The sequence below is a fragment of the Peromyscus leucopus genome, chromosome 3, assembly GCF_004664715.2.
Source record: "Peromyscus leucopus breed LL Stock chromosome 3, UCI_PerLeu_2.1, whole genome shotgun sequence".
NCBI classification, from domain to species: domain Eukaryota; kingdom Metazoa; phylum Chordata; class Mammalia; order Rodentia; family Cricetidae; genus Peromyscus; species Peromyscus leucopus.
This window is the reverse complement of record NC_051065.1, coordinates 107,095,990-107,117,801: the sequence shown is the minus strand read 5'-3', so window position 1 is coordinate 107,117,801 and position 21,812 is coordinate 107,095,990. Positions and strand designations below refer to the sequence as shown.

General features: G+C 51.3%; 1 protein-coding gene across 3 annotated transcripts in view; it reads right to left on the bottom strand.

Annotated features, from left to right (window-relative positions):
• Positions 1 to 15,729, bottom strand: part of Fbln2 (fibulin 2) — a 62,732-nt gene extending 47,003 nt beyond the window's left edge. For 2 of the 3 annotated variants that reach the window (XM_028854742.2, XM_028854756.2), the window contains exon 1: positions 15,629 to 15,729. In XM_028854742.2, coding sequence (XP_028710575.1) covers positions 15,629 to 15,666 — 38 coding nt within the window. In that variant the 5' untranslated portion in view covers positions 15,667 to 15,729. Of the gene's footprint in view, positions 1 to 15,050; positions 15,126 to 15,628 lie in introns of all 3 variants that reach the window. The other variant, XM_028854749.2, reaches the window with a different exon arrangement.
• Between the last annotated feature and the right edge of the window lie 6,083 nt (positions 15,730 to 21,812).

Genomic DNA, 21,812 nt, shown 5'->3' with positions numbered 1-21,812 from the left:
AAACAAGTGCTGGCCCTGAAACCTGCCTTTAGTAGTAAGCTTCCTGGCAGCCAGTGCCAAAAGGGAAATTAGAGAATGACCCGGTGCTCCTCATCTGATAAGAGGAAGTCATCAGATGGCTGGGAAAATAAGCTGGATCTTGGCACCAGCGCTCAGTCAGGAGCTCAGCAGTTGACCAGCTTCATATACACTTGACTTCCTCAGAGCAGACGATGCCAGACACCAAGCTGTGAGAGTCCAGACATGTTTGTTTCATTTAGCTATAATTCACGGATGAGGAAACTGAGGCCTAGCTGGGATAAGTGGCCTGTCCAAGGACCCACAATCAGAAAGTGATAAGGGGATATGAACCCAGACCTGAAATGGGACAGGAGCCCAAGTCCATCAGTTCAGCAAGCACCTCCTCACCCCACCCCACCCCAGTTAGCTCTGTGCCAAGTACCAAGATGGGACAGTGAACAAGACCACAAAAGTCCTCCCTCTAGGTCACACCTGTCATCTCAGCACTTGGAAAATTGTGATACAAGATCATGAGTTCAAGGTCCACTTGGGCCACATAGTAAGGCTACTACTACCATAAATAACAACCAGGAAAAAAAAGAATGTGTATGCTTGTGTGTGTGAATCTGTGTGTGTGTGTGTGTGTGTGTGTGTGTGTGTGTGTGTGTGTGAGAGAGAGAGAGAGAGAGAGAGAGAGAGAGAGAGAGAGAGAGAGAGAGAGAGAGATTCTTATGGAACCAATAACCTAATGTAGAAAAAAAAAAAACAGGGAAGAAATCAATAAGACAATCTGGGCATTGTGATGCGAACTGTAAACACCCTTGGTGAAAGAGGAGAGAGGATGCCGAGGAGGTGACATTCCATCTGAGACTTACCCAGCAAAACTATGTGCAGCCACCCAAAGGTCTGGGGTATGGCCATGGACAGAGGAAACGCATGTGCAAAGGCCCCGGGACACACATCAGTCTGGCACACTTGTGGGTACCATGCAAGAGAGACAGCAGACGGGAAGTGGACAACAAGAAAGGTGGTCAGGGGACAAGGAAGAGAAGGGGAGGGAAGGAGACCTTAATTCCGCAGACACAGTGCCCTGGGAGCTTGGCAGAGCAACGGGCCCGCACTGCTCTGCCGAGGGTCACTGGGTAACAGCATGATTGGAATCCAAAGAGAAGCTGCCAAGGTCTGAGGACAATCCCAGTCCTAGAAAGCAGGAAATCTAGAAAAGCCCAGAGACGTGTCCAACTGCCAGCCTGCAGGCCGTGTGTTTCCAGCAGATCTGTGACTGTCGCCCACACATCCCTAGTTAGAGACTGAGGCAGGAGGCAGAGCTAGGGAATATGCCTCCCTGTAGCCAAATCCCCTGAAAAAGGGTCCACAGAGCCACGGTGCCTCCCAGGGACAGCCATGTCCTCTTGACTCACAAAGATGGTGCTACCCAAGGGTCTGCCCTCTGGCTCCACCCTGACACTGAAGCATGGGTTTTGTTGTTGTTGTTGTTTGTACATGTGCTTTTCCTCAGTAAGATGATTTACAAAAGAAAAGGAACCAAGAAAAAGGAAACAAAAGAAAGAGGACAGGACAGGGACCTGGGGAAGGGACGGACGTGAGGCCACACACACCGCCAACTATCATCGGGCCTGGCTTCTATCTGGAGCTCTACTTTCTTTATTCCCTGTGACCCAGTCAGAACACTGCATGGTGTGACTGCCTCAAATCGAGGCTGGCTGTGCAGGGAAGGAATCAGCTGGGACTCAGAGAAGGGTCTGGAGTCTTCTGGGGCACAGAACTTGGGCAAGGGATGGGCCAGGAAGTATGGTCTAGGCTCAAGACAATGGGTAAAAAGGACTGTGCCACCCACTCCAATTGTCCTGAAGGAGGAGAGAAATTCTGGGTCCAAAAGCAAGTCATGGATTTAAATCAGTGGATTTAGATCATGGCCCATGCCTGTGGTCCAAGCTACTTGGGAGGCTGAGGCAGGAGGAACGATGGAACCTAGGCATTTGAGGCCAGCCTGGGGTACATAACAATAAAATAAGTCTTAAAAACAAAAACAAACCAACAAAACAAAACAATCTGGATGTGCTTGCTTGGTCCCATGTGGGATTTAGGGTGCCGGGCAGCCAGCTCCTCACTCGCTCTCTAGCCCCTGGACTTCCCTTCAATGGGGTGAGCTCATGAGAATGTTGGAAAAATAAACTCTCAATGGAACAGCCAGGCTTCAGCCTCCCTTTCCACCCCTCCCTAAGAAAGAAAAGAATAAAATGCTGCCAAGTGTTGGGAGAGGGCTGACCCTCGGGTTCATAGGTATGAACTGCTAATCTCATAACCAGGACAAGCAGGTGAAAAATTACACAGCTTAACGCCCAGCACTCTCAATTAACCTTAGAGAAAAGAAAATGTTGCTTTTGGCTCTGGGGTGCTCCATCTTCGCCTTTCCCAGTTACGAGCCCACAAAGCGGAAGCAGTCCCAGGGTGGAGCAGTGAAAAGAGTTTGCCTGGGCCAAGGCTGATCTCAGCACTCCTACCTGGGGCTCCATCCAGCCTACAATTGTGCACGCTTGACCTCCCTAAGCTAGCTCAAGGTCCTGCCTGCCTGAGCTGCATCCAGTGAGCCCCTCGGTGGGCTCTGCAAACCTCTGTGGGGCACGAAGGATGCATCTGACCACCCTGCACATCCCCCCTTTCCAAGAACAGCCCCTGGAGTACCTACTGGGGACCACTGCATGCAACTCTGCGCTTTCATTTCCCTTGCAACAGTGTTTGGTGATGGAGACCAAGCCAGTCAGAGTCCACAGGACCCAGCTTAGGGGAGACAGTGGAGAATGACCTCTCTCTATCATCCTGTATGAGGCATCAAGGATCCCTGAAGTCACTCTGTCCTCAGAAGGAGACTGAGGACACTGGAACCAGTTCAGTTCGAAGGAAGGGAGGGAGGGAGGGAGGGAGGGAGGGAGGGAGGGAGGGAGGGAGGGAGGGAGGGAGAGAGAGAGAGAGAGAGAGAGAGAGAGAGAGAGAGAGAGAGAGAAAGAAAGAAAGAAAGAAAGAAAGAAAGAAAGAAAGAAAGAAAGAAAGAAAGAAAGAAAGAAAGAAAGAAAGAAAGAAAGAAAGGAGAAAGAGGCATGGCCACAGCTGTAGGGCACCTGCACTAGCTGCACCTGAAGCTGACTGAAAAGCCAAGTCTTAGCAGACATACACGCATATTCTGTGGAGACAGGGACTTGTGCCTGGCCTCCCAGCTGAAATGAAAAACCCCAAGGATCACTTTACAACAAGCACTTATCCTTCCCCACCCATATCTCCCAAGCTGTCTCCCTCTGGAGCCCTCCAAAGAACCAATTCCTACCAAACAAACTAGAAGATTCTTTCTGATCCCCAACTTCTCCTCTTATCATTACCCCAACGTGAGATATATCTTTCCTCTGAAATTGCAGCCTCTAATCCCATCCCATGCCCGAGGTCAAGCCCAAAGGGTTAGGAAGTAGATAAAAGGAGAGCAAGTAGATAGGTAGTGAGTAGATGGATACATGGATGAGTAGCTGGGTGGGATGGATGGATGGATGGATGGATGGATGGATGGATGGATGGATGGATACATGGATGAGTAGCTGGTGGGATGGATGGATGGATGGATGGATGGGTGGGTGGATGGATGGATGGATAAGTGGATGGATAAATGAATGAACAGGGAGATATATGTGTAGTAGGTGGGCGAATTGGTGGGTGTATGGATATATGAGTGGAAGGGTGGATGTGTATATGGATACATGGGAGGGTGACTGGGTGGGTGGATAAATGGGTAAGTGAATGAGTGGACAGGTAGCTAGGTGAGTGGATGGGTGGACAGATGGTTTGGTGGGGAGATGAGTGTGTCAGTGGGTGGGTAAGTGGCTAGTTAGGTAAATGAATCAGAAGGAAGACAGATGGGTAAAAATGTGGGTTAATAGATGGTTACATGAACTTATCAAAAAAATGGATAAGTAAGTAGATGCTGGTGAGAAGACCATGGGAGCTGGGTAGGTGGGTTGTTTGTAGGTGGAGGACAGATGGGTGGGAAGGTAGACTGGTTAGTGGGCGGTAGTTGAGTGGATGAGGAGTTGGAGGACAGAGGTGGGTGGTGACTGGGTGGGTGAGGAGATGGAGGGTGGAGGTGGGTAGTAGCTGGGTACATCAGCACAGGATGAATGGAGTCATGGGCCAGTAGACAGTGACTGTACGAATGGGAGTAAAGAGCCAGGCTTGCCCATGGATGTCACAGACAGACGAGGGAAGTCCTGAGTCAGAGTTCTTCCTTTCCACAACACAGCCCAGACCAAGCCCCGGGGCTCCACAGCTGGCCAGCACCTCAGACAGCTCCCTGCCCTGGGGACCAGCACCAGAGCTCAGGCCCTGGAGTCAGACTGACCTAATTGAGATGCCAGCAGAGCTCGCTCCCTGCTGTGTGTCCACAGGTGACAGGCTGCGACTCTCTGAGCTCAGTCCCCTGCCTGTTGCAGGAAAGCACCAATGTCCTCCCAGGAGACTGAGAATGAAATGGAAAGCCTTTTGACAGAGGCCAGAGTGAGACAGCACAGACAGGGCCCCTCAAAATTTCCATCCTATTAAAAGATTGTTTTAAAAATTGCTCCAGGCCTTGAAAAATGGAATGTGCCTTCCCCCTCCTCCCATCATAAAACCAGGAAAATCCTGAAATCTAAAGCAGACACAGACAATACAAGAGAAGACCTCGCTGCCCACGCTCCACAATGGCATCAGACGCCAGAAGCCACACAAGGCTGGAACTCAGTGTGGCTCATCATCTTGCTAGGCAAGAGCTGCAAGAAAATTCAACACGAGCATCCCTAGATGCTGAAAAATGAGTAATAAAACCCACCACTGTGGAATCCAAACCTCTGAGAAGGGCTAGCCCATCTCTTTGTGGAGAATGAGGTAGCCTTTGGAGGGAGCTGGAGGCAGTGTGGTGGCAGCGACATGGTCCCACAGTCTCTCACAGCACTTCTGTCTTTCCTTCTTTCTCAAGGCCTTTCTAGGGGAAACCTGAAGATTCTTTTCCAGGGTCATGGATGCATACATGGCCACACATGTGACGGGCTCCCCTCACCTGGCCACTTTCCACCTCTTCTGAGAACAAGCCAGCTCTCCAGCCCTGGCTGTGGAGCACAGTCACTTCCTCCCCCCCCCCCAGCATACCCCGCTTCCCTCTGCCCAGCACATACAGCCTTCAGGGTCCTTCAGTGACTGACTGGCACTCTACACCCATCCTCCCCAGCTGCCACCACAGCTGGACAGAGATGCCAGCCAAGGAAGAGGGCAGCTGGCCTCTCCGCAACTCCCAAGGGCCTTTGCCAAGCAACAATTTATTGGCACAAACCTAGAATTTGTGTGTTTCTCAAGACTACCAAAAAGCAGGTGGCGGTATGCAAAAGCCAGCAAGATCTGGTCCCAGCCATGGTACAACCGTCAGACCAAGAGTCTGAGAAACCCCACCCCACCTCAAACCCTGCCAAGACAGTCAGCAACCACGGCTGAGGCAGAGACAAGGGATCCAGACCAAGCTGGGTGCTCCTGACGATGGGGCTCAATATCCAATGCATGAGTGCTAGGCAACTCAAAGCGGGTGACCCAGGGCCCCAGCGATTCTCTCCCCTGCAGAAGAATCCAGCTACTGCAACCTCTCTGCAACCCTGGGGGGATTAGGAGGCAGTGTAGAGGCTGAAGAATGCAGTGATTCGCTGCAGAGGACCAGGAGCATTACCTGAGGAGCCCAGTCATCTGTACCACAGAGGACTAAGGGTACTGCCTGCGGAACCCAGGAACAGAGGGTATGTGAGTGAGTACGCGTGACTCTCCCCCCCTTCTCTCTCCTCTCTCTCCTCTCTCTTCTCTCTCTCTTCTCTCTCTCTCTCCTCTCCTCTCTCTCTCTCAGAGAGAGACAGAGAGTGCACCTGTATTGTGTGTAGAAATGTGTGCTGGGTATGAGAGTACACTGCCTGAGCATGAGTGTTTTCATAAACTTATATGTGCACCTGTGTGTGAGTGCCAATGGGTGTGCATGTCTACATATGTGAAAGAATGGGGGACATCTCCGTGGTTAAGTGCACTTGCTATTCTTCCAGAACACTCAAGTTTCATTCTCAACATCCACATGGGGCACCTCGAAACCACCTGTAACCCCAGATCTGACACCTCTAGCCTCTGACTTCCAAGGGCAACTGCACTCACATGCATGCACACAGGAACACAATAATTAAAAATAATAATAAATCTTAAAAGGAGGGAGTGTAGCCGGGTGGCAGTGGCACATACCTTTAATCCCAGCACTTGGGAGGCAGAGCCAGGTGGATCTCTATGAGTTCGAGGCCAGCCTGGACTACAGAGCGAGATCCAGGACAGGCACCAAAACTACACAGAGAAACTCTGTCTCAAAAAACTAAAAAAAGAAAAAAAAAAAGGAGAGAGTGTGAGTCTATGGGCGCACATGGCTATGGGTGTGCGTTCCTGTGTGTTTTCTTGTATGCACATGCCTGTGTGCATGCCAGGGACTGGAGTATACTGGCAAGTTGTATTTACAAGACATTCTATGTGTTGTGATCACCTTCCCTGATGTCCTGATCCTTGGGTCTCAGGAGGACCTCCCCTTCGGCTACCTACCCTTCCACTCTGCTCTCTCTCTCTCTCTCTCTCTCTCTCTCTCTCTCTCTCTCTCTCCCTCTCTGTGTGTGTGTGTGTGTGTCTCCCTCCCTCCCTCTGTCTCTGTCTCTCTGTCTCTCTCTGTCTCTCTCTCCCTCCCTCTCTCCCTCTGTCTCTGTCTCTCTGTCTCTCTGTCTCTCTGTCTCTCCCTCCCTCTCTCTCTCTGTCTCTCTGTCTCTGTCTCTGTCTCCCTCTCTCCCTCTGTCTCTGTCTCTCTGTCTCTCTCTCTCTCCCTCTCTCCTTCTCTCCCTTGCTCTCGCTCTTCACTTCCTGGCTTATCTCACTGCCCTTAGGATCAGTTCTAAGAATAAGGTCAGACCCAAAGGAACTAGCAAGAAGGGTGATCAGGGGTCCCAAGGGTTCCTACTGCAATTTTCTCTGATGTGTTTCCTGATTGAGAGAACCCTAAAACCAGAACTTTCTAGATTTTCTGAATGTTCCCTTGGGTAAAATGAAGGGCTAGACATTCAGGCTGGGGGTCACAGGTAAGGGAGAATGGACTCTGGGCACCGAGACCTGATAAGCAGGACCACAAGGATCAACAGTGCCACCTCAGCAACCAGAGGAGTGGAGGGGTGACAAGAGAGAAGCCACCACTCAGTGCTACCCACCTGCTCAGCATATGTTGGGGGGGGGATGCACAGATTGTGACCTTCCTTCCGTCTCCATCTGCCTCTGGGAGGGGGCTGTCAACTCAATCACTCAGATGGAGACTCTGAGGCTGGACGAGATACCCTGTGGCTAAGACCAAAGGCAAGTGGCCAGCCAGCTTTCTCCACACATCCCACACACTGTCCAGTCCTCCCCACACTCCAAAGCCTCTTTCCATATGCAAACCATCCTTGGGCCCCCAAAGGTCAGCAGAGCCAGGAATGCTGCCCCAGCTCAAAGATGAGCCAACTGAGGCCTAAAGGGATGAGAGACCTGGGGGGAACCAGGTCTGCCTCAAGCAATGTCCTCTTGTGGACGCGGCACTTAGCGCTCAGTGCCCCAGCCCCCACCTCCTAAGGCTCCCACCATCCCCTTGGCCTCTGCCAAATGGTGGGTGGCACCATTTCCTCACCAGCTGGAAGACGTGGGTGGGGACCCTGGCCAAGGACAATACAGTCAGACTCCCACCCCGAGGAAGGAAGTAACCTTCCCCCAGACCTGCACTTTCCCTGCAACAATCAGCCCCATGCAGAGGCATTTCTGTACGGTTTCCAGGTTACAGTAACTTCAAGAACAATGGCTATAAATGACGTACAGCCTGACCCTCACGGCCCCCTGGAAAGGACGTGCCAAAAGGAGGCCTGTAGCACCCATGCTGAGGACATGGAGGCGGACAGAGCTGGCTCCAGCCCATTCTTCCTCCTTAGGGTGACTGCCAGCAGGCGTGCCCTCTCAGAGCCTCGTCTACCTTCCCTATCACCTCAAGAGTTCTGGCCTTGTCCCCCCTGTGTTCAGAGTATTCTGAAGTACCTGTCACTGGCCCTTTGCCCAAAATTAGGGGTTCTCCATTCCTGAGGTTCTGTCTACCTCCCTCTCATGATCAATCCACTCACCAAGAGGAGCCAGGCTTTCTCAGGGCCCCTGTCCTTCTCATTCTCCCTTCCCATTGAAATGGGGGTCCCACCCTGTCCAGGAAGCTTCCCAGCTCTCCTGAGGCTCAGCTGAATGTGGCCTGCCTCCTGGCTCAGCTTCGCAGCCTCTGAACTCCCTGCACTCTCCTCCAGATTGGCTGTGCACCTAGACTGTGTGTGCCGCACCCCGAGACTGCCATGAGAGACATCTTCCTCCCTCTGTGCACCGGCCCTGGCAAGGAAGCTTGCAAAGCCAACTCACGAGCCCCAACAACTCCAGCAAGCACCTCCACGGACATTCCCACAAAGCACCCACTAGATTCTCAACCATCCCTCAGTGTCCACAGCTCCCACTGAAGCCCCCATCCCGCAGTCTCCATTCACCCCTTCAGTATACAGAGCTCCCCCCCCCCCACTGCCAGCCCTGCCAGGTTCTAGCCTGTTGGGAGGGTACAGAGCACAGAGGAGCTTTCAGGCCTCAGGAAGAGGCCTGCACTACTGTGGACTCAAGTGATAGGAGGATTCTGATCTATGGCTCTATCATCGGGGGCCCCTGGGTCTTGTACCAGCTTCCCCTTTCCCTCGGTCTACTTCTGATACTGCAGGAATCCCAGCACACCCACCTTCAGTTGAGCCCAGCATCTCGTCCCTTCTCATTTCCATCGTGACCACTTTGGACCCAGCTCCAACTGCCAACTGTAGTAGAAGGTAGGAGATAACCTGATGGGATGGGGGAGGTAACCCTGATGTCACCTCCAGCCCACTCTCGCGATTGCAGCCACGGGGATCTCGCATTTCAACCAGACTGCACCCTGACCCATCAGAATCCCCTAACAGTGTGGCAGCTCCAGGGGCCACCCTTACCCACCTCCATGACTATCCACCTTGATAAGCCCCTTCAGTCATGAGGTGGGGAGAGGTCTCGTCCTGTAACTGGTTCTGGTCACTTGCTCCTGACAGGCTTCTGTCTTAAAGTCTCTCCTGGCAGCAGTATCCAGGGTGTGGGCCCTAATGTTAAGCCCACCCTCAGTCCCTGTCCTAGGCAGCCTCACGTGTCCCTCTGCTCACACAGAAGTGTGTACCATCTGCCTCCGGTCTGTGTCTCCCACCAGATCAAGCTCGATGATGTGGAGGATGTGGCCTGAGTCACTGGGTTATCCTCAGCACTCAGAAGCATTCCACACTCAGTGGTGCTCAGTGAAGACCTACGGAATGAAGGTGCGTCTTCTCTGACAAAACTGAGAGAGGACCGCAATACCCACTTCACAGTAAGGAAAACTGAGGCTCAGAGGCTGAGTGAGTCAACCGGCCTGAACAAGGGCAATATTTGGACAGTAGAGCTGTGAACCTCATAGGAGGCCAAACGGGATTTTTCTGTACCAGCTTCTCCCCATGCAAGAGTGGGGTCTGAGCCAGCCCCCGGGGCTGAGCTATGTGCCTAAGACCAAATGAGGACACAAGCTCCCCACCAAATGCCAAATGCCCATTCCAGACAGCCCTCGGGAATTAACCAGGAGTGCACACCCCAGGAAAGGAGGTGAGAGGAAAGGAGAGGGAGAGAGGAGGGAGGGAGGGGAGGGATTTCCTTTGGCTCACTGGCTGGACTTTGCAAAGCGTGACTTTGGCACCATATAATGTAATCACCGTGGAAACTTTCACAGTTCATGCCAGGGAGAAGTCGATCTGTTCAATGAGGTCATGAACACAGGGATGTGAACACCAGCTCTCACTCACAAGCGAACACCCGTTCATCAAGGGCTTTCAGCTTTGTGTATTGTTTGGAGGTTTATTTTCTCTGTCACTAAGGGTGGCTCCCAGGGCCTTATGCACACTAACCACTGCTGCTGGTCAACAATTGCAGCCTCTCCTGTGTGTTCTGAGCCTACATCACCGACGAGGCTCAAACCCCCAAATATAACAAGGCATACAGTGGGGAGTCTCTCCTCTCTTGCACTGTCCCTTCCCAGGTGAGCACATTTCACGCCTGTCCTCCCAGGGTAGTGGCTGCTGCACAGGCAGGCCCCTGTAAATGTGTATTCTGTCCTTACACAAGGCAACACGGCTACACAAGTGGCAGCTCTTTGTTTTCATCTTCCAGCAGAGCTTCTAGATCTTTCCACACAGCCTCTCTTCTATTTGACCAGCACATCTCACAGGAAGCTTGGTATACACACCACCAGGCCTGGCTCTGAGGAGGGCTCAGGGGCCACATGGCACCATTCTGCAGAGGCACAAAGTCTCCAGAACCCAGACCCATTCAGAGCATCTTTACATGGACCTGCATCTTGGGGCTTCTTGGTTCAAAACTTCCAGGAACTTCTGGGACATGTTGGCACACTCCTTTGATTGGAACACTAGAAAGGCAGAGGTAGGTAGATCTCTGGAAGTTCAAGGCCAACATTGTCTACATAGTGAGTTGAAGCCAGACAGAGCTACATAGCAAGACCCTGTTTCAAAAAGCAAAATAAAACAAACAAACAAAAAGTCCCAGGAAATTTCAAACTCCCTGCTGCACACTTCATGCCTTCTCTGTTCCTACAGCCCCCGTTCCCACAAAAGCCCCACCTCTTCCCTTTCTCTCCCTTACATGCATCAAGGAGAATCCCACACTAGACCCCTTGCACTAGCTGTTACCATTGCTATCATATCTCAGTCTAGAAATCCCTCCTCAAAGAGCTTGCCTCAACCCCTAAGCCTAGGCTACAAGGTAAAATCTAGGCCAGCCCCTCCACCCAATAAGACTGTCTCAAAACCAAACAACCAACACACACACACACACGCACGCACGCACGCACGCACGCACGAACGGCCTCCAGATCCACCTGGGTATGTATCTGGCTGTCTTTCCCTCCTCAGTATGTTCCCATCTGAATCCCCCATCTCACCCCTCCAGATAGAAAATCAGCTGCATAGCAACACGCACAGCATCTGCTTCACCCACCCCCAGCCCCCGTGAGATCTGCACCTGTACCTGGCCTGGACAAAATGTTAGACAGTCATCCCTGCTGGTGACCATGTTAGAGGAGCATCAGGTGACAACTGAAATTCAAGGTCAGCCCACCAGGAGGCAACTCCTTGATGGGTGAATCTTGGCTAGGCAAGGCCCTGAGACCATAGACCCCTGAAGGTCTTTTGCTTCTGCTGTGCCTTCACATGTTTGCTGCTGCCATCTTTCTCTGGTATCTGGCATGGTGTGGATGGGTGTGGGGAGATCCCCACTACCTGTAATGTAGTGTGTTTATCTCATGGAAACATCCTGTTTTACTGGGCATTTTAACCTGTGGATTATTATGATGATTTCTTCTTAAGCTGTGCGGTCTAATTGATGATAATAATGTTAGTTTAAATAGCGTTTTTGGTGTTTAAAAATATAAACAAGGAAGTGTCACACAGCTACAACACATAAGTTCCTATTGAGGAGCCATATAGACTATGGCTTAAGTTAATGATTAAGAAAAACAATTGAAGCCGGGCGGTGGTGGCGCACGCCTTTAATCCCAGCACTCAGGAGGCAGAGGCAGATGAATCTCTGTGAGTTTGAGGCCAGCCTGGTCAGCCTGGTCAGGCTCCAAAAGCTACACAGAAAAACCCTGTCTTGAAAAAAAAAAGAGAGAGAAAAGAAAAAGAAAAACAGTAGAGTCCCAGTTAACCAAGCTAGATTAAATTCTTTTAACCTTAATGTTGGGAGATGTGTTCACAGGTTTCAGTGTGCATCACAGCTGAAACAAAGCTTTGAAAATAACTTAAAGTTAGACTAAGATGTTTTTGTCAAATAGCCTTGAGGTAAAAAACCCAAGAAGATAATCTAAAGTTTTAGGCAGGCACATAGATGAATACAGAACTCTTTAAGTTCAGAGAACAAGAACAAAGCAGCCCAATCATTACTAGATGACGTACTTTCCTTGCTAGCATTGGTTGATGACCAAAGGTGATGATTAATTCCTTGTACCCATTTTTGCCCTCAATCTCCTGATATAAAAAAACTATTGATGAGTGGGTATGTACCCTAAAGATTTAAAGTAGAGCTGACTGATTCTTTTTCATATATAAAAGTTTAGATTTGTGATTCCTTTAGAATCCCTTATAAGATTACCTTTCAAGATAAGTAATAAAGTAATTGGCCCTTTCTTTATAACTGCAAAACTGCAGCCTGCCAGTAAAAGACCTGACTGAGAAAACTATCTTGCTTGCCTACATGGTTGATCTATAACAAGTTCCTTAGGTATGAATGTAAGTGGGTTCTTGGGATAATTTATTTTTTACCTGTAATATGTAAAATGTTTAATCATGTAAGGGATATGGAAAACATGCTGTTTTGTTACTGTTTGCTTTGTAATCATTCACTTGAAAAACAGAATGTAACCAAAACATAATTTTTATATTGCCTGAAAGATTTTGCTCAGGTATATAAACTGTAAGAAAATGAATAAAGGAAGAGTTAAAATAAGCTAGAAGGAAAACATCAAGAATAAGAGTTAAAAGGAAAGCATCAAGAATGAGAGAATTAAAGTGAGTTAGAAGGAAAATATCAGGAATTAGAAAGTTAGAAGGAAAATATTAAGAATGAGAGAGTTAGAAGGAACGAGAAGGGAAACATCAAGAATAAAGACAGAGTTAGAAGGAAAACATCAAGAACAAGAGAAGGGAATCACCGGGAAAATAAAGAACAGAGAATGCAAAAGAAGAATAAAGAAAAGGTCTGAAGGAAATCATCAAGAGAATATGTGAGTATCTTTCCCTAACCCTCTCAGATAAAAAAAAAAATCTAGTACATGCTGACTCTGTGGATTTCCCTTTGGGCCCTGTGCTGCTCGAGGCTGGACCCCCCAGGCAGCGATACGTCCCCATTTCCACCTCCTTACTGCATGCTCACAGGCACTAGAAGATGCCAGAAATCTCTACCATACAAAAGAAAAGACTGAGGCCCAGTGAAGGGGGCAGGCAGCCAAGCTCTAGACCAGCTCCCTAGCAGGAAATCTCCAAACAACACCAAGGAGAGGCCAGCGGCTGCCCACTCTCCATGTCCTATGAGCCATGGACAGGCAGCCACAGGTCACAGGGGTGCTCAGCATACCTACAATCAGCCACATGCAAAGGATGAGTGTGGAAGGCCACCGAAATCTCGTCTTAGAATAACCCATTGGCTAGCCCACTCTGAGCCACACATCCAGCAGCTGCCTGCCGGAACGTGAACTTGGCTTGCATAGTCTCCTGAGTCCGTCTCTCTGTGGCTTCTTATTTGCCAAGGGCAGCTAGAGGGATGATACAACAAAATTGCTCACAGCCTCGCTTCTAAATCTAAGGTACAAGGCCAGCAGATGGCTGAGAGGACACACCTGAACAGTGCCATGGATTTGCCCAGACTTTGTGGACTCTACCTGGTGCCACAGGAGTCACAGCAAAGGGGACTGTCACGCTCATCATTCACTAAAGGGTCATGTAGCCAGGCTGTGTGTGATCTTATTCCCGAGCCCTGGGTTCAGCTCTGCTGTGATCCTAAGGAGCAGTTTATTTGCCTCCAGTCATGGCAGGAGCATTTATCGAGCACCTATATGTGTCAGCAGTGGATGAGACTCAGGAAGCTCCAGAGCCACTGACATCAAGGTCTCTCTTTCTCAGGGTTCAATGCTGGAAGGGCAGAGAGCTTTGTTTGAGGGTGTGAAAACCAGGAGCTCTGACCTTCCTCTGGTGAGGACACCAGGCCATCACCCCCACAGACCAGCACAAAATGTCTACCCCATCACCGAGATTCCCTGTAGACCCGAGTCCGGGACACTCCCACCTCTGTAGTAACCAAGATACTGAAGGCTTCCTGCCATGGCGGAGCCTAGCCTGGGCCCACTCTTGAGGTAGTAATGCATTCAAAGGGCCACAGCCAAAATAGGTCTCTAACGGTCAGATAGGAGCCTAGAAGGAAGGCCTGGCAGGGACGGCAACCAACGGCGTGCCTGGCCTGTCCCCAAGGATGGCAGGCAATCAGCACTGGTTGAAGCAAGCCACACAAGCATAATGAATCCTGAGCACCGGGGCTTGTGTTTTTCAAGAAAAGACGGAAATCCGGACTTTTCTGTGAAAGCTGCCAGTTAGTAAATGCTGGCAGCTAATTAAATTTTTAAAAACAATAATAGCATATTGAGAGCCAAGCAAAACATACAGAGCCAATCACGGCTGGGGTTGGTGGGTCTGTGCCTCAAGTCAGAGGCTTTCTACATACTAGATGGTGGGGTGGGCGGAAAGTTAAGGGGTAGGTACCGGCCCTTGGCAACACCTCCCATCCTGCCTTTCCTCTTGGGGGTCCTGCACCCCCGCGCTTGGCCCCTCGGGAAGGTGAGGCCCAGAGACGCTGGCATTCCCTCCCAAACATGCATCGGTTCCACTCAGCGCCAAGCCCAGGGAGCCCTCTGCTGCCACCCAAGTCACCCAGCCTCTCCTGGGGAGGGCCTGGCTCATCACCCTCTGAGCAACATGCACCCACACCACAGCCTCCTTTTTGTCCTCTCTGGACTGTCCCAGGACACCTGCTGGCTCAGAACAACTTCTGACTGGCCTGAGTGTCCATCATCACAAAGCAGATGGGCAAGATCTCAGGACGGCAGAGGAGGACGGCGTGGGCACCCTTGCCTAGGAGACCAGGATGAAGGAGGGACGAAACAAGAGGTTGTGAGACTCCAAGCCCACCCCCTGAAGACGGAGTCCCTCCTGTGCCCCCCCACACACACAGCCACCCAGGCCATAGCAAGAGTGAGCCAAGAATAACACCAGCAGCCACCCTCTTCTCCCTAAGCCAAGGCTCCCACTCACCAGGAGAAACAGAGGTGCTAGGGGCCACGATGCTGTCTGTGCACCTGAATGTGAGGGCCCTCTGTGTCCTCAGGCCTGTGTGGGAGATGTATGTAAAACAGTGGATGGAGATAAGCATGGCACACTAACTGATGTTGGGCCAAACTTGTTCTGGGGTGTCGAAGGCACACGTGTTTAACATGGTCACATTTGCGTGTCTGCGGGATGCTGGAAGGACAGGCCGGTGTGTGTGAAAGCACGCGTGCAGAGGGATGTGGGAGAGGTGAGTGTGCACAGCCCCTGCATGAGAAATTCTGGACTGGGGGGTGGGGTGGCCCGTGCCTCTGCAGAGTTTGCAGTAACTTCTGCTAGCGTGAGGGCGAGTACGTGTGTGGCAGTGTGTGACTGCGGGTGGGGTGGTGCCAGACTGAGAGGCCCAGTCTTCCCTGCTGTGGTGGTGGTGGTGGTGGGGGATGATCCTGGGAGACCCCGAGGGACAAGGCTGGGGGTTGGAGGGCCGGAGAGACGCAGCCAGGGGTCAAGAGAAGATGACCGACCTGGAGGGAGCGCGGCGTGGAGACTGAGGGCCCCGTACTCACCCGGTGCTCTGTGCTGCGCTGCGCCGCCGTCCGTCCATCGGTGCACCCGCCGTCGGTGAATCCAGAGTCCGGGTTGCGCGCGGCTCGGGGCGGGGAAGAGCGGGACGAGCCAGGCCTTAAGACCCCGCCCAACAGGTCCCGCCTCGGGGCGGGGCCTCGGCTTTTGCCAAGACATCTTCGCCCAGCCCCAGGCTCAACACGCGCGCATAGGAGCCCGGGCTCTCTTGTCCCGGTCTCTGAGCCCCTTCTCGGCACCCGGTCTCGGCATCGCGTCTCCGCGTCCTGGCTACACTTTGAATCTCAGTACTGCGCCGCCCTTCAGCTTCTCCTCGTGGACCCAGTACTCTTGAGCATGCTGTGATGGCCAGAAGTGGTGCCCAGGCACAAAGCTGCCCAGAGGCAGGCCTGCAGAAACTAGGCATGGGCACACCTACACCTCAGTTCTCCACAGTCTAGATCACCCTGCCCTTTTTCCAGCCTGGTTCTGTTGCCTCTCCATGGTGTGGCTTGGCCAATCCCCTTGACCCCTGTAAGTGGGGAGATGTGGAGAACCCTATCATCCACAGCACAGGGCCCAACAGGCAGTCAACGCTCTGTAAGTAATAAACTCAAAACAAATCATTACAGGGTCCTTGGCTCCCCACCCCTCAAACGATGCAGGCCGGTATCCTAGTGTCTGGTTGCCACTGCCCATTCTCAGCAGGCCCAGGGCCTGTGCGTGATAGAAAGCAGACAGTGAGCCTCACTGTCTGGGATCCAAGACTACAAACCACCTCCCATACCTGCCAGAGATGCATGCCCCTGCAGCCATTACCCCTCAGCCTCGCAGCAGCTGAGGTCCAAGAGGAAGACCCCTGTGGCCCAGAACAGGTGTGAGGCAGCCAAGAGCAAACAAAAACAGAGAAGGGAGACCCTCTGCCTAGGGTTATGTAGCTGGGGCCAGAAAGAGCCAGGGACTCAGAGGAACCAGGATGGGATGTGAGGACCAAAGCTGAGTGCAAAGGTCTAACCCAGGCTGCCTCAGCGTCTGTCTAAACTTGACAGGCCTTCTCCCGTGGGTCCTTTCTACAAAGGGTCTCTCAGGACCTTTGCATGTGCTGTTAACCTCTACCTGAAAATCTCTCCCCCAAGATGCCAGGGCTGGCTCATCCTCGCTTTGAGATACAGCTTCAATATCCCCACTTGCCCTCTCCGAGACCCCCCATCAGAGACACTCTTTCCTGCTACTTGGCTGCACTCTCTCCCTGGCTACCCTTCTTGAGATTGATTTATAGATGGTCATGGGTGGAATAACCTCGCAGTTAAGAATTCTGTCATATGCAGCTGTGCGGACTTAGGCACGTCGCTTCCCTCCAAGCTTTGACTGACCTCCTCAACTGTCAATGGAACAAAAAGGCATCAAAGCCTACATCGGGGGTGTTGAGCTGACATCCCAAAGGGGAGTGCTTCGTAAACAGCATATGAGAATAAACAGCAGATGGCCAAAAGCAAGAATGCAGAAAGTATGGGTCCTTTCCCCACCCAGGGGTCCAGGTCCCAGGTCCAGGGAGGAGAGGCAAACAGCCAATGTTCAGGCTCGGGCTGCAGACAAGGAGCCAGGGCCTGGCTGTCTTTCCACCAGATAAAGCAGAGGCTGTTTTCCCACCTCCGTCATTTGAGCCAGAGTTGTGGCTGGCCTAGAGCCTGCCAGGACTCTTATCGAAGACAGAGTATGCATCACCCATCAGGAATTTGGGGCCGGGGCTTGGCTGACACAGAGTCGAAGGAAGTTATGGGCTGATAAGGCCCAGACAGAGTGTCACGGGGGGGCAGAGGTGTTATTCACACCAGTGCAGATCTCATGGCCTCCCTGGGCACTGAGGCGCCACAGCCAGCAGGCATGGTGGGTCACCTACACCACCTGGACAACTGGACTTGGAAGAAAAGGCTCATAGTCTTTGGGGGAGGGGACTGTATCCATACCTGGTGTCCTCGGGAAGGCCACTGCCCCACTGTAAAGGCACAGGACACCATCTAAGGGCTTGAGAAGGTAGGCTCTGAGGCTAGACAGCCTTGCCTTAAAGTCCTGTCTGAGTGGCCTTCAGTCTTAGCTTCTGTCCCCATGTTGGAATTGTGTAGAAGATGCTGGAAGCAATGACTCGCCATGCTAAGCCCTTGGCTTCACATTGGTTGCTACTATATTCATTACACACCTTCTCCCTGGGCTGTCTGTGGGAAAAAGTGTATAATGTCACTGGGACTCAGAATTGGAAGGAAAAGAGCACCCACAGGAACCCAAATCTTGCTATCATCCTAATCAAGCTAATTAGGTAAGAGCTCCAGGCAACTGGGAACCTCTGTCTTAAAATTAGATGGGCAGTGTTCTTGAGGAGTGGCACCCAGCAGTGTTCCCTGGCCTCCTCCTGGCACACATGGAAGCGCACACACACACACACACACACACACACACACACACACACACACACACATCTTTCCCCTTCCTACCTCCATTTATTTAAAAACATCTTTTATTGCATTCTGTTTTCAAGACTCCTGCTGGAAGCTATCCTCCTGCCTCTGTGGCTGATGTGACCCTCAACTTCCAATAGTGGCTCTTCGATGCTCCTACCCCCTCTGCATCTCCTCTCTTGCCCTCGTTTTAACATTACAGCCACAGTGAGGTTCCCCAGCTGCCAGGGAGAAGAGGACAGGAGCTGTCAGAGCCACCAAGACTCTCCAGCTATGGCTTGAATACCCTTTGAGGGTCCTCAGGTTTCTGAGACCTTAGTGTCCCCAAGGCTCCCAGCAAGGGGGATCTGGAGGGTAGAAATGTTGCATTTCTTCAGGAAGTGGGTCTGGTGGAGCATGGTTAGGTTGTGGGGGCTCCACCCTCAGATGGGATTAATGAGTCTCTCTCAGGCCCAGCTCACTGAGATGTTGTTGTAAAGACCCAGCCTGCCGCCCCCCACCCACTCTGACTTCCCGTCTCGACATGTGATCTGTCCCTCTCACAAAGTTTCCACCATGATGTGGTGCAGCCCAGGGGCCCTCCCCAGGATGCTGGCTCAGTCATCTCAGCTCTCCCAGAGTCTGAGCTAAGTAAGACTCTTTTCTTCACACAGCAGCAGAAACTGAATGAAGATAACTTTCAAAGATGACAGCCAGTGACTTTCAGAGGTCAGTCCACCTCATCCTGTTGTCCCACAAAGACACTGGGCAGCACTACCCCAAACAGTCATGTATGATAGTGAACAGAAAACTCTGGTACTTTATGTCTGTATCTGAAATACAAATGTCTACACTGCCTAGGTCCACTTCTCTAGTGGGTGGAGTGGAGCAGCCGAGTTCTCAGTAATCCCCAGGTACCTGATAGGTTATAGTACAGCTGGGCAGAAGGCCTTCCCAGCTTTGTCCCTTCATAGAGAGTGGAATGTCTACAAGAAAAAAGGAGGAAGGCCACCTGGAGCCTTCTAGATGGCAGCACTCCACCTGGAATTCCTGCCTGTGCATGTCCTTCCTGGGCCCTGCCTCCTCCCCAGAGTGGCTGCACCACCAGCCTACACATCTCAGACCCCCGGGGAAACCTGGGACAAGAACTAGCAGTTGACATGCAAGGCATCGGATACAGAGAAACAGTCAATGGTTAGGGCCAGGCTCAGGCCCTCTCTGATCTGGATCCCCACCTCTCTAGCCTTTCACTCACTCACACCCCCATCTTCAAGGCTGGAACTGTGGTCTTCACCTGTGAGAAGCTGGATTGCCCTCCAGGGGACATCCCCACCTCTCTGCCATCCAGCTCATCATGAATCTTTTCCATCCACCCAATTCCTTTCTGCTTGTGGCAGGAACTAGACCCCTACCCATCCTTTGGTTAGAATTTACCCATAGGAAGTTCAGATGGGCATGCAAGCCTGGCTAAGGACTGCATTTCCTGATGTTACAGCCACAAACATTCTGGACCACTGGAGAGAAGCAGGAATGATATGACCAGCTTCCAGAAAGGACAAGCCTACCCTTTCCTTTCACTTCCAGCTGGCTGGACACAGGTCATGCCCTGTTCGAATGGAAGGAGCCCTTGGGTATGACAAGCAGCCTTACCTGCCCTGGAGCTTCACTTGGAAATGCACCAAAGCACAGGTCCCTTTATTATAGCAGCCTAACCTGTACCTAACTAACTTCTCTGCTAAGAAGCCCACATGTGCAGTACCGTACCTGTGGCAGTTGGGGAACTGGGGGGCGGGACTTGTGGATCCTACAATACCTATGCAGTCTGCATTTCAGTTTTCTGCCCAGGCACATCCCCAGGTAGCAGTGCCTCTGCAGAACCTTCTGTCTCTATCTTGGTTCCACATGATGCATTTGGACTGGGAGGGTCCCCACTTCCTGGCTGGACACCTGGCCCAGGTGTGGTCTACTAGAGAAGTCTATCCCCAGCTTCAGTGGTTGGATCAGGGAAGGAAAGTAACTAAGAGAGGTACTGTATGCCTGGAGCCCAAAGAGGACACTTGTGCCTGCTCTTTGATGGAGAGTGAGCTTGTGGCCATGGTCTTACATTTGACCAGCCAGGAATGAACAGAGACCAACTCTGGGCAGCACAGGAACACAGAGTACTTCCTGATGCAGATGCTTAAGCACTTACTACTGCTCAACCTAGGGCCATCCAATAGCAGGCTTCCACTGTAGGGACCAGTAAATACTTCCTTCTGGAAGCCTCTGCCAGTCTGAGTTGCAATTTTGAACTAGTTGCTTCATTTGGGGCTTTGACCAATTTGACTAGGAGTTTCTTGTTCACAAATACTCCCACAGAAAAGCTTGGCTGATAAACTTGATTCAGTGAAGCAAAATGGCCTACCATGTACATCCTCCATCCCCCACCCCATGCATTTCTCAGGCCCCTCCCCACACTTCACAATGTCCAGATCTTTTTTTATCACTGTTCCTGCTTTACAGTTGAAGAAGCTGAGGCTCTGTGATATGGCAGGATCCCATGCAACCAGCACACACTGTCCTTCCTCCACTGTCCCAAGCACCGTGACCAAAGACCAGGCACCCCTTGGCAAGGTGCTCTGAGGGTCTGAAGCACCTGGAAGCCCTGGGGAGGTGGGGAGCCATTAGTCTTCCATGTGTTCCTTGTGTGTTCCAGAAAGTCCGATGGCCTGACGCCTCTGTCTGGGAATGGTCGGTTTCTGCCTCTGTGGCGTAGCTCATTACTGATTCATCCTACCCTCCCCTCTGCCTGGTGTGATGAAATTTCTGGCACTTTTCAGAAGTTCTGGTCACCCAGGACAAGACTTGGCTCAGCCTGGCTGTTCAGGCCAGCTCTCCTGGCTTGGGTAGAATGCTGAACTCAGAGTAAAGATTTCACCATAGGCTAGAAAGCAGACTGGGGTTACTCAGAGCCCCCCACTCTTCCAGAACAGCCAAGAGAGTGAAGAGATTTGCCAAAGACCAAATAACACAACCCTCAGGGGCTAACAGAAAGTTCAGAGGCAGGAACCCTAGTCCTGGACAACCTCTGTCCATTCTAAGCCTTGATTTTCCCACCTATGAAATCCTAGAGGCTGGCTCTGGGTTTAATAAGTACATTAGAGAATATAAAACAAACTGTCTATACCAGCAAATGTCTTCTCAGAAGAATCTTTTTCAATCACTTTTGTTTTATGCAAATGTATGTATGATGAAAGAATAAATGCATGTAGAAATATATCAATATATGTAAGTATGAGCATCTCCGTCAGTGAGTGTATACATACATGTGTATGTGAATAAATGTGTGAGCCTGAGCATGTGGATGCCTGTCCACCTCTGCTCACTGTCTCTCTGTGAGCTGTACCGGCTCTTTTCTGTGCCACCCAAACCCCCACAGTTGTGATCAGCATCTCTTCAGAAGTCCCCTCTGCTCTGCCCAGCTTGTCGATCCAATTCTGACCATTTCTAAATGATTTTATTATTTTCAAAGATGATTTGCAGAGCATCTTAGGATTTAGATTTGGGTACTCGTCCACCCCCAAGAAGTTGCAGTGGCACAGAGCACATGCATCCTGGATGCTTCTGATGCTTGTGCCAACACTGGCACCGGGTGCCCAGCCTCTAGGCTACCTTCACTCAGCATCTACAGCAGGCTCTTTCCGACATTATTTGCACAGAAAGGGGGCTCCCCCTTTTCTCTGCAAACACTTCTGCACTTGTTCACATGCTTTTTATG